Source organism: Prionailurus viverrinus, chromosome B3 (assembly GCF_022837055.1).
Source record: "Prionailurus viverrinus isolate Anna chromosome B3, UM_Priviv_1.0, whole genome shotgun sequence".
Classification (NCBI taxonomy): domain Eukaryota; kingdom Metazoa; phylum Chordata; class Mammalia; order Carnivora; family Felidae; genus Prionailurus; species Prionailurus viverrinus.
This window is the reverse complement of record NC_062566.1, coordinates 95,782,185-95,795,266: the sequence shown is the minus strand read 5'-3', so window position 1 is coordinate 95,795,266 and position 13,082 is coordinate 95,782,185. Positions and strand designations below refer to the sequence as shown.

The window sequence follows — 13,082 nt, the reverse complement described above, 5'->3', positions numbered from 1 at the left end:
ATATAGACAGACAACGAAAATGAAAACATAATGGTCCAGAATCTTTGGGATGCAGCAAAAGTTGTTCTAAAAGGGAAGTTTAGAGCAATACAGGCCCACCTCAAGAAGCAAGAAAAATCTCAAACTAATCTTTCACCTAAAGAAACTAGAAAAAGAACAAACAAAACCCAAAACCAGTAGAAGGAAGGAAATAATAAAGATCAGAGCCCATATAAAGTACAGAAAAGCTAAAAAAAAAAAAAAAAAAATCAGTGAAACCAGGAGCTAGTTCTTTGAAAAGATCAACAAAATTGATAAACGTTTAGCCAGATCATGGGAGGAAAAAAAAAGTGAGAGGACTCAAACACATAAAATCAGAAATGATAGAGGCAAAATAACAATCGACACCACAGAAATACAAAGGATTATAAGAGAATATTATGAAAAATCATATGCTATCAAATTGGACAACTTAGAAGAAATAGACAAATTCCTACATACCTAGAACCTCCCAGAACTGAATCAGGGAGAAACAGAAAAATTGAACAGACTGATTATCAGCAATGAAAATGAGTCAATAATCAAAGACTCCCAACAAACAAAAATCCAGGACCAGACGGCTACACAGGTGAATTCTACCAAACATTTAAGGAAGTTAATACCTTGTTCTCAAAATATTGCAAAAAATAGAAGAGTTAGGAAAGCTTTCAAATTCATTCTAGGAGGCCAGCATTACCACGATGTCAAAATCAGATAAAGACCCTACAAAAAGGAACTATAGGCCAAAGCTCTGATGAACATAGATACAAAAATCCTCAACAAAGTATTAGCAAACAGAATTCAAAAATACATTAAGAAAAGTATTCACCGTGATCAAGTGGGATTTATTCCTGGGATCAAGGATGGTTCAATATCCACAAATTATCATCAGTGTGATGCATCACATCAACAAGACCAAGGATAAAAACCATATGATCACTTCAGTAGATGCAAAAAAAAAAACAAAAAAACAAAAAAAAACCATTTCACAAATCATAACATGCATTCATGATAAAAAGTCTCAACAAAGTAAGTTTACAGGGAACATACCTCAACATAATAAAGTCTGTATATGAAAAACCTACAGTTAACATCATTGAACTCAGTGAAAAACTGAGAGCTTTTCCTCTAAGAGTAGGAAAAAGAAAGGATGTCCACTGTCACCTCTTTTATTCAGCATGGTACTAGAAGTCCTAACCACAGCAATGAGACAAAAAGAAATAAAAGGCATCCATATTGCTAAGGAAGAAGTAAATCTGTCACTACTTGTAGATGACATGATCCTATATGTAGAAAACCCTAAAGACTCCGTTAAAAAACCGATCAATGAATTCCATAAGGTTGCAAGATACAAAGTCAATATATTGAAATCCATTGCATTTCTGTACAGTAACAATGAAGTAGTAGAAAGAGATAGTAAGAAAACAATCCCGTTTAAAATTTCACCAAAAATAATAAAATACCTGGAAGTAAACTTAACCAAGGAGGTAAAAGAACTATACTATGAAAACTATAAAACATTGATGAAAAAAGACAACATAAACAAATGGAAAGATGTGCCATGCTTGTGGGTTAGAAGAATTAGTATTGTTAAAATGTCCATACTACCCAAAGCAATCTTCAGATTTTAATGTAATCCCAAACCAAATAGCAATATCATTTTTCACAGAACTAGAACAGCCCTCAAATGTGTATGGAACCAGAAAAAAAGACCCTGAAACAGCTAAAGCAATCTCGTGAAAGAATAAAACTGGAGGTATCACAATCCCAGATTTCAAGATGTACTACAAAGCTGTGGTAACCACAACAGTATGGTACTGGCATAAAAATAGACACACAGATCAATGAAACAGAATAGATAGCCCAAAAATAAACCTGCAATCATGTGGTCAATTAATCTTTGACAAAGGAGGTGAGAATATGTAATGAGAAAAAGATAGTCTCTTCAACAATGGTGTTGGGAAACTGGACAGCTACATGCAAAAGAATGAAACTGGACTACTTTCTCACACCACACACAAAAATAAACTCGAAATGGATTAGGGCTTAAATGTGATGCCTGAAACCATAAAAATTCTAGAAGAGAGCAAAGGGAATAACCTCTTTGACATTACCCATAGCAACATTTTTCTAATAATGTCTCCTAGGGCAAGGGAAACAAAAACAAAAATAAACTATGGGGACCCACCAAAATAAAAAGCTTCTGCATAGCATAGGAAACAGTCAACAAAACTAAAAGACAGTCTACTGAATGGGAGAAGACATTCACAAATGACATGTCTGAGAAAGGGTTAATATCCAAAAAATATAAAGAACTTATGCAACTCAGCACCAAAAAACCAAATAATGCAATTAAAATATGGGCAGAAGACATGAACAGATAGTTCTCCAAAGAAGACATCCAGATGGTCAACAAACCCATGAAAAGATGCTCAACATCACTAATCATCAGAGAAATGCAAATCAAAACCATAATGAAATATCACCTCACACCTGTCAGGATGGCTAAAATAAAAAACACAAGAAACAACAAGTATTGATGAGGATGCAGAGAATAAAGAACCCTCATGCATTGTTGGTGGATTACAAACTGGAGCATCCCCTTTGGAAAACAGCATGGAGGGTCTCCAAAAAATTTAAAAAAAAAAATAGAAGACCGTATGATTCAGTAATTCCGCTATAGGGTATTTACCCATGAAATATGAAAATGCTAATTCAAAAAGATATATGCAGCATTTATGTTTATTGCAGCATTATTTACAACAGCCAAACTATGGAAGCAAGCTGTTTATTGATAGATAAATGGATAATTGAGGATGTGGTATATATATAAACAATGGAATATTACTCAGCCATAAAGAAATAAGTCTTGCCATTTGCAACAGCATGGATGGACCTAGAAGTTATAATGCTAAATGAAATAAGTCAGAGAAAAACAAATACCATATGGCTTCACTCATATATGGAATTTAAAAAACGAAACAAATTGAAGAAAAAAAGAGACAAACCAAAAAACAGACTCTTAATTACAGAGAACAAACTGATGATTACCAGAGGGAAGGTGGGTGGAGGGATGGGTGAACTAGGTAAAGGGATTAAGAGTACACTTAGCAAGATGAGCAGAGAGTAATGTGTAGAATTGATGAATCACTATATTGTATACCTGAAACTAATAAAACACTATGTTATTTATACTGGAATTTAAAAAAATTTTCAGTTTTTTTGGATAAAGTTGGGTAAGGTGGGAAACAGGAGGCTTTTTCATTTTTTTTTTTTTTTTTCCTGAAATTTATTGACAAATTGGTTTCCATAAAACACCCAGTGCTCATCCCAAAAGGTGCCCTCCTCAATACCCATCACCCACCCTCTCCTCCCTCCCACCCCCCATCAACCCTCAGTTTGTTCTCAGTTTTTAACAGTCTCTTATGCTTTGGCTCTCTCCCTTTCTAACCTCTTTTTTTTTTTTTTTCCTTCCCCTCCCCCATGGGTTCCTGTTAAGTTTCTCAGGATCCACATAAGAGTGAGACCATATGGTATCTGTCTTTCTCTGTATGGCTTATTTCACTTAGCATCACACTCTCCAGTTCCATCCACGTTGCTACAAAAGGCCATATTTCATTTTTTCTCATTGCCATGTAATATTCCATTGTGTATATAAACCACAATTTCTTTATCCATTCATCAGTTGATGGACATTTAGGCTCTTTCCATAATTTGGCTATTGTTGAGAGTGCTGCTATGAACATTGGGGTACAAGTGGCCCTATGCATCAGTGCTCCTGTATCCCTTGGATAAATTCCTAGCAGTGCTATTGCTGGGTCATAGGGTAGGTCTATTTTTAATTTTCTGAGGAACCTCCACACTGCTTTCCAGAGCGGCTGCACCAATTTGCATTCCCACCAACAGTGCAAGAGGGTTCCCGTTTCTCCACATCCTCTCCAGCATCTATAGTCTCCTGATTTGTTCATTTTGGCCACTCTGACTGGCGTGAGGTGATACCTGAGTGTGGTTTTGATTTGTATTTCCCTGATAAGGAGCGACGCTGAACATCTTTTCATGTGTCTGTTGGCCATCCGGATGTCTTCTTTAGAGAAGTGTCTATTCATGTTTTCTGCCCATTTCTTCACTGGGTTATTTGTTTTTCGGGTGTGGAGTTTGGTGAGCTCTTTATAGATTTTGGATACTAGCCCTTTGTCCGATATGTCATTTGCAAATATCTTTTCCCATTCCGTTGGTTGCCTTTTAGTTTTGTTGGTTGTTTCCTTTGCTGTGCAGAAGCTTTTTATCTTCATAAGGTCCCAGTAATTCACTTTTGCTTTTAATTCCCTTGCCTTTGGGGATGTGTCGAGTAAGAGATTGCTACGGCTGAGGTCAGAGAGGTCTTTTCCTGCTTTCTCCTCTAAGGTTTTGATGGTTTCCTGTCTCACATTCAGGTCCTTTATCCATTTTGAGTTTATTTTTGTGAATGGTGTGAGAAAGTGGTCTAGTTTCAACCTTCTGCATGTTGCTGTCCAGTTCTCCCAGCACCATTTGTTAAAGAGGCTGTCTTTTTTCCATTGGATGTTCTTTCCTGCTTTGTCAAAGATGAGTTGGCCATACGTTTGTGGGTCTAGTTCTGGGGTTTCTATTCTATTCCATTGGTCTATGTGTCTGTTTTGGTGCCAATACCATGCTGTCTTGATGATGACAGCTTTGTAGTAGAGGCTAAAGTCTGGGATTGTGATGCCTCCTGCTTTGGTCTTCTTCTTCAAAATTCCTTTGGCTATTCGGGGCCTTTTGTGGTTCCATATGAATTTTAGGATTGCTTGTTCTAGTTTCGAGAAGAATGCTGGTGCAATTTTGATTGGGATTGCATTGAATGTGTAGATAGCTTTGGGTAGTATTGACATTTTGACAATATTTATTTTTCCAATCCATGAGCAGGGAATGTCTTTCCATTTCTTTAAATCTTCTTCAATTTCCTTCAGAAGCTTTCTATAGTTTTCAGCATACAGATCCTTTACATCTTTGGTTAGATTTATTCCTAGGTATTTTATGCTTCTTGGTGCAATTGTGAATGGGATCAGTTTCTTTATTTGTCTTTCTGTTGCTTCATTGTTAGTGTATAAGAATGCAACTGATTTCTGTACATTGATTTTGTAGCCTGCAACTTTGCTGAATTCCTGTATCAGTTCTAGCAGACTTTTGGTGGAGTCTATCGGATTTTCCATGTATAATATCATGTCATCTGCAAAAAGCGAAAGCTTGACTTCATCTTTGCCAATTTTGATGCCTTTGATTTCCTTTTGTTGTCTGATTGCTGATGCTAGAACTTCCAGCACTATGTTAAACAGCAGCGGTGAGAGTGGGCATCCTTGTCGTGTTCCTGATCTCAGGGAAAAAGCTTTCAGTTTTTCCCCGTTGAGGATGATGTTAGCTGTGGGCTTTTCATAAATGGCTTTTATGATCTTTAAGTATGTTCCTTCTATCCCGACTTTCTCAAGGGTTTTTATTAAGAAAGGGTGCTGGATTTTGTCGAAGGCCTTTTCTGCATCGATTGACAGGATCATATGGTTCTTCTCTCTTTTTTTATTAATGTGATGTATCACATTGATTGATTTGCGAATGTTGAACCAGCCCTGCATCCCAGGAATGAATCCCACTTGATCATGGTGAATAATTCTTTTTATATGCCGTTGAATTCGATTTGCTAGTATCTTATTGAGAATTTTTGCATCCATATTCATCAGGGATATTGGCCTGTAGTTCTCTTTTTTTACTGGGTCTCTGTCTGGTTTAGGAATCAAAGTAATACTGGCTTCATAGAATGAGTCTGGAAGTTTTCCTTCCCTTTCTATTTCTTGGAATAGCTTGAGAAGGATAGGTATTATCTCTGCTTTAAACGTCTGGTAGAACTCCCCTGGGAAGCCATCTGGTCCTGGACTCTTATTTGTTGGGAGATTTTTGATAACCGATTCAATTTCTTCGCTGGTTATGGGTCTGTTCAAGCTTTCTATTTCCTCCTGATTGAGTTTTGGAAGCGTGTGGGTGTTCAGGAATTCGTCCATTTCTTCCAGGTTGTCCAATTTGTTGGCATATAAGTTTTCATAGTATTCCCTGATAATTGTTTGTATCTCTGAGGGATTGGTTGTAATAGTTCCATTTTCATTCATGATTTTATCTATTTGGGTCATCTCCCTTTTCTTTTTGAGAAGCCTGGCTAGAGGTTTGTCAATTTTGTTTATTTTTTCAAAAAACCAACTCTTGGTTTCGTTGATCTGCTCTACAGTTTTTTTAGTTTCTATATTGTTTATTTCTGCTCTGATCTTTATTATTTCTCTTCTTCTGCTGGGCTTAGGCTGCCTTTGCTGTTCTGCTTCTAGTTCCTTTAGGTGTGCTGTTAGATTTTGTATTTGGGATTTTTCTTGTTTCTTGAGATAGGCCTGGACTGCAATGTATTTTCCTCTCAGGACTGCCTTTGCTGCGTCCCAAAGCGTTTGGATTGTTGTATTTTCATTTTCGTTTGTTTCCATATATTTTTTAATTTCTTCTCTAATTGCCTGGTTGACCCACTCATTCGTTAGTAGGGTGTTGTTTAACCTCCATGCTTTTGGAGGTTTTCCAGACTTTTTCCTGTGGTTGATTTCAAGCTTCATGGCATTGTGGTCTGAAAGTAAGCATGGTATAATTTCAATTCTTGTAAACTTATGAAGGGCTGTTTTGTGACCCAGTATATGATCTATCTTGGAGAATGTTCCATGTGCACTCGAGAAGAAAGTATATTCTGTTGCTTTGGGATGCAGAGTTCTAAATATATCTGTCAAGTCCATCTCATCCAATGTCTCATTCAGGGCCCTTGTTTCTTTATTGACCGTGTGTCTAGTTGATCTATCCATTTCTGTAAGTGGTGTATTAAAGTCCCCTGCAATTACCACATTCTTATCAATAAGGTTGCTTATGTTTATGAGTAATTGTTTTATATATTTGGGGGCTCCGGTATTCGGTGCATAGACATTGATAATTGTTAGCTCTTCCTGATGGATAGACCCTGTAACTATTATATAATGTCCTTCTTCATCTCTTGTTACAGCCTTTAATTTAAAGTCTAGTTTGTCTGATAGAAGTATGGCTACTCCAGCTTTCTTTTGGCTTCCAGTCGCATGATAAATAGTTCTCCATCCCCTCACTCTCAATCTAAAGGTGTCCTCAGGTCTAAAATGAGTCTCTTGTAGACAGCAAATAGATGGGTCTTGTTTTTTTATCCATTCTGATACCCTATGTCTTTTGGTTGGCGCATTTAATCCATTTACATTCAGTGTTATTATAGAAAGATACGGGTTTAGAGTCATTGTGATGTCTGTATGTTTTATGCTTATAGTGATGTCTCTGGGACTTTGTCTCACAGGGTCCCCCTTAGGATCTCTTGTAGGGCTGGTTTAGTGGTGACAAATTCCTTCAGTTTTTGTTTGTTTGGGAAGACCTTTATCTCTCCTTCTATTCTAAATGACAGACTTGCTGGATAAAGGATTCTTGGCTGCATATTTTTTCTGTCTAGCACCCTGAAAATCTCTTGCCAATTCTTTCTGGCCTGCCAAGTTTCAAAAGAGAGATCAGTCACGAGTCTTATAGGTCTCCCTTTATATGTGAGGGCACGTTTACCCCTTGCTGCTTTCAGAATTTTCTCTTTATCCTTGTATTTTGCCAGTTTCACTATGATATGTCGTGCAGAAGATCGATTCAAGTTACGTCTGAAGGGAGTTCTCTGTGCCTCTTGGATTTCAATGCCTTTTTCCTTCCCCAGTTCAGGGAAGTTCTCAGCTATGATTTCTTCAAGTACCCTTTCAGCACCTTTCCCTCTCTCTTCCTCCTCTGGGATACCAATTATGCGTATATTATTTCTTTTTAGTGTATCACTTAATTCTCTAATTTTCCCCTCATACTCCTGGATTTTTTTATCTCTCTTTTTCTCAGCTTCCTCTTTTTCCATAACTTTATCTTCTAGTTCACCTATTCTCTCCTCTGCCTCTTCAAGCCGAGCTGTGGTGGTTTCCATTTTGTTATGCATTTCGTTTAAAGCGTTTTTCAGCTCCTCGTGACTGTTCCTTAGTCCCTTGATCTCTGTAGCAAGAGATTCTCTGCTGTCCTGTATACTGTTTTCAAGCCCAGCGATTAATTTTATGACTATTATTCTAAATTCACTTTCTGTTATATTATTTAAATCCTTTTTGATTAGCTCATTAGCTGTTGTTATTTCCTGGAGATTCTTCTGAGGGGAGTTCTTCCGCTTGGTCATTTTGGATAGTCCCTGGCGTGGTGAGGACCTGCAGGGCACTTCCCCTGTGCTGTGGTGTATACCTGGAGTTGGTGGGCGGGGCCGCAGTCAGACCTGATGTCTGCCCCCAGCCCACCGCTGGGGCCACAGTCAGACTGGTGTGTGCCTTCTCTTCCCCTCTCCTGGGGCGGGATTCACTGTGGGGTGGTGTGGCTCGTCTGGGCTACTTGCACCCTGCCAGGCTTGTGATGCTGGGGATCTGGCGTATTAGCTGGGGTGGGTAGGCAAGGTGCTCGGGGGCAGGAGGGGCAGGCTTAGATCGCTTCTCCTTAGGTGATCCACTTCAGGAGGGGCCCTGTGGCAGCGGGAGGGAGTCAGATCCGCTGCCGGAGGTTTGGCTCCGCAGAAGCGCAGAGTTGGGTGTTTGCGCGGAGCGAGCAAGTTCCCTGGCAGGAACCGGTTCCCTTTGGGATTTCGGCTGGGGGATGGGCGGGGGAGATGGCGCTGGCGAGCGCCTTTGTTCCCCACCAAACTGAGCTCTGTTGTCAGGGGGCTCAGCAGCTCTCCCTCCCTTTGTCCTCCAGCCTTCCCGCTTTCCGAGCAGAGCTGCTAACTTATGTCCTCCCAGACGCTAAGTCGCGCTTGCTGTCGGAACACAGTCCGCCCGGCCCCTCCGCTTTTGCAAGCCCGACTCGGGGGCTCTGCTTGGCCGGCGAGCCGCCCCTCCGCCCCGGCTCCCTCCCGCCAGTCCGTGGAGCGCGCACCGCCTCGCCGCCCTTCCTACCCTCTTCCGTGGGCCTCTCGTCTGCGTTTGGCTCCGGCGACTCTGTTCTGCTAATCCTCTGGCGGTTTTCTGGGTTATTTAGGCAGGTGTAGATGGAATCTAAGTGATCAGCAGGACGTGCGGTGAGCCCAGCGTCCTCCTAAGCCGCCATCTTGCCGCAACTCCTTCATTTTAACTTGTATCTGTATGTAATCTCATTACCACATTGCTATTTTTTTTTTTTTTTAACCTCAACAAGGGTTAACTAGCAGGGAGATTCTGGACCTTATTTTTTTCTATTAATACTAACTTTTATTTAGAATAGAATAGTTTGCAAATATAATATAAAAAATGAAAATGGCTAGTAATGACAGATGTATCAAGTTTCTTAGACAATGACAAAATCTAGTTTTGTTTAGATAAGTAAAAACTGATAAAGCCTTTACTCTTACACATATATTTTTCAAAATAATATATTTTATAATGTATCTGTATGATGATGTTATTATTAACCTTTGGTTGTATCTTCCTTTCAGCAATTTTACCTGCTCAGGAATGGAAACCTCCTCTTCCTGCTTATGATTTTCTAAGTATGATGGATGCCGCAGCATCTCAACATCCCACAAGGAAAGAGCCTGAGTGTACAAAAGAAACTAACATGCAAAAGAATGATAAAAAACAACATGAAGATAAATCAACAATCAGAAAAGAACCAGTTGAAACACTGAGAATAAAGCATTGGAATAGAAGTAATTGGTTTAAAGAAGGAGACAAATCATTTAGGCATGACAATAAAGAATTGTGATGCTCAAAAGAGTTATGAGCTGGTTTCATAGGGCTGTGGAGAGCTTTACAAAGTCTTTGTAGCTTATTTGGTAGACTGAAGAATTTATTATAAATTAATACTAAATCACTTCCAGTCTCTAGGCCATTGTTGTCGAATGGAAATATAATGTGAGCCATATATGTAACTTAGAATTTTATAGTAGCACCTTTAAAAAAAGTAAAAGCAGATGAAATTAATTTTAATATTTCACCAAGTATACCCAAACTAGCTCAGTTAACATAAAATTACAATATTTTTACCTTCTTTTTTTTCTGTCAAGTCTTCAAAATCCAGTGCGTATTTCACCCTCACTGTGCATCTCCCTTCCGATGTGACTAGTGACTGACTACTGTATTGGAAGTTCAGCTTTAGACAAAAACTGGTATAATTAATTTAACTTAGGTCTAGCCATGATATATTTTGAATTAGAATAAAAATTTAACTCTAGGTTAATCATAGTTGACTTCAGAGTGTTATCATACAGCTGGAAGTTGTATTTGCTTTGTTGTAGACATGATGTTAAAACCAGTGTTTTTAAACCAAGGAGTTTTGCCCCGAGGGGACATTTTGCAATGTCAAGAGACATTTTTGCTTGTGACTAGGGGTATTACTAGCATCTAGGGGTGGGTAGAGGCCACGGATGCTGCTAGATACCCTATCATGCATTGGACAGCCCCTCACAACAAAGAATTATCCTGCCCAAATATCAGTAGCGCCAAGGTTGAGTAATCTTGTTTGAAACTAACCTGTGGTAGAATGTTCTTATTCTGCTTAGTTATATTTGAAAAAAATCTTGGATATTAAAGATAAATACATATTAGGTAGTCTTATCCCAATTATATCTGAACACAACCATATCTTTTATTATAAATTCTTTTTTATATTTTTGAACAGTAATGAGATAACACTAAAAAGGACTCAGGATGAGATGTACACACACACACACACACACACACACACACACAATTATATACATTATATATAGTTGTGTATGATAATCTATATAACCTTGTATGTTTATAATATATAAAAATGTATATAAGAGAATCTTAAAACCTCTTAATTCTACAAGTTATATTGCTAAGTTGAAGAGAATTTAAACATTCTGCTATCCTCTTCACAAAAAGGCTCCCCGATCTAAGTCATGTGTGAAATGTACCTTTGTAAGCTTTGGAAAAATCATTTGGTCTCCCTCATCTATATAATGGAGAGGAGAAGCCATAGAGCCTCATCTATATAATGAGAGGGAAAGATTAGCCAAAAAATTAATTTTTCATTCCAAAAGCACTTACTTGTCAGGGTGATCTGTTTGTAGCAGTTTGTCTCATTTTTGCTTGGTGCATATTTTTGAGACATTTGTTGAGAACATCGTACTTTGCGCTCCACTATATTTCTCCCTTTTAATACCTCCTTGGGGTATCTGGTTCTTGAAATTTTCTGCACATACAGTTTGCCTAGTACAATTGGGTTCATAAATAGAATCTTAAAAAGCAAAAATAGCTATATTTCATTGTAACATAGATCATTTGCTACTGTTGGCACCCCCTTCTTGATATTTTTCCCGTAGCATGTAATGGATATTATTTCAGTTCATTCTCATTTGTTTTGATTTCTAACATGGGAGATTTGAGAATGAACTCTAATTATAGTTGTAGCAATAAAATAACACTAGCCTAACCATTAGAAAATGCTAATTAACTATAAGCACACAGAAACATAAAATCGATTATTGTACCATACCCAATTTGACAGTTGTTGACATGTTCTTTTAATAATTTCAAATAAAGTATCAAGATTTCAGGCTACCTATGTTCAAAAGCTTCCTTTGACCTCCGTCATGTCCTCTGTTGGACCTGTATCAATGGATACTGTATTATCAATTGACCTGTATTACCCTGTATCAGTTGGGTTTCTTTGGTTGCAGGTAACAGAAACTTAAGCAAAATGGGAATATTGGGTAATTCACAGAGTTAGAGGAAAAATTAAGCCACATTTTAAGAAGATGGGAACCAAGGCTGTTCTAGGATCGATGTATGAGAAACTAACAGCTCAGTGATGAATCAGTTCCAACTGCTTTTCTATCTTTTGTGACTCAGGGCATCCTGGGAAACTTGGATAGGGGAAGAGTGGGCACTTTAATTGGGAGCCCTAACCAGACTTTCACAAAAGTGAAAATCTCACAAAAGAAATCTAGATTCTGGGGGCACGTGGGTGGCTCAGTCAGTTGGTGTTCAGCTCTTGATTTCAGCTCAGATCATGATCTCCCAATTCATGAGATGGAGCCCTACATCAGGCTCTGCATGACAGCATGGAGCCTGCTTGGGATTCTCTCTCTTCCTCTCTCCTGCCCCTCCCCTTGTGCTCTCTTCCTCAAAGTAAATAAGTAAACATTAAAAAAAAAAAAAAAAGAAAGAAAAAAATCTAGATTCTGTTTACCAGAAAGTGAGAGTGAATGTAGTGAGTTTTCTCACAATACCACTTGCTGTTCTTCTATCTGTTCTTTGTATCCTTTTCAGGGTTTTCTGTCATATACTCCTGTTCATTTTTGAGAGCTTCAAAAGCCCTCTCTCTAACACCCAAGTGGTTATAGTTTTCCTAAATGTCGCCCCCACACACAACCCAGTCTTCTAGAAGACTTGGTGGCCACTTCACATGTACATTCTGCAGAATGTCTCTCATGAATCAGATTCTTTCACCCTCTCTGGCCTCACCTATGCTGGAAGGTCAGCATTCTTAGTCCACTGCCTCCAGCTCTGTGATAAAACATCCCATGAACAGTTTTTCAAAATTCTTAGAGTTCCTCATCTGAGCTTATGCTGCTTTAAAAAGCTAAACATGTACATTAGCAGAACAATAGACTTTACAAATCAGTAAGTGTCTATCTTTGGCAATAGAAAGTAATCAAATAGGTATACCTTGGGAGCTGTGTCTCCCCTTAAGATGTAGAAAGCTGCAAGAGAATGTTACCCCATCCTAACAACAAGAAATCAGAATTAGAATTTTTTAATGTTTATTTATTTTTGAGAGAGAAAGAGACACAACATGAGTAGGAGAGGGGCAGAGTGAGAGGGAGACACAGAATCTGAAGGAGGTTCCAGGCTCTGAGCTGTCAGCACAGAGCCTGATGCAGGGCTGGAAGCCACAAACCACAAGATCATGTCCTGAGCTGAAGTCAGATGCTCTAACAACTGAACCACCCAGGTGCCCCATAAATCATAATTTTC

The 13,082-nt window shown here is 38.6% G+C and overlaps 1 protein-coding gene across 4 annotated transcripts in view; it reads left to right on the top strand.

The window, feature by feature from the left end:
• TXNDC16 (thioredoxin domain containing 16) overlaps nt 1-11,663 on the top strand; it is a 137,173-nt gene extending 125,510 nt beyond the window's left edge. For all 4 annotated transcript variants that reach the window (XM_047862816.1, XM_047862814.1, XM_047862815.1 and 1 more), the window contains one exon: nt 9,569-11,663. In XM_047862816.1, the coding sequence (XP_047718772.1) occupies nt 9,569-9,837 (269 nt within the window). In that variant the 3' untranslated portion in view covers nt 9,838-11,663. The remainder of the gene's footprint in view (nt 1-9,568) is intronic.
• The last annotated feature ends 1,419 nt before the right edge of the window (nt 11,664-13,082 follow it).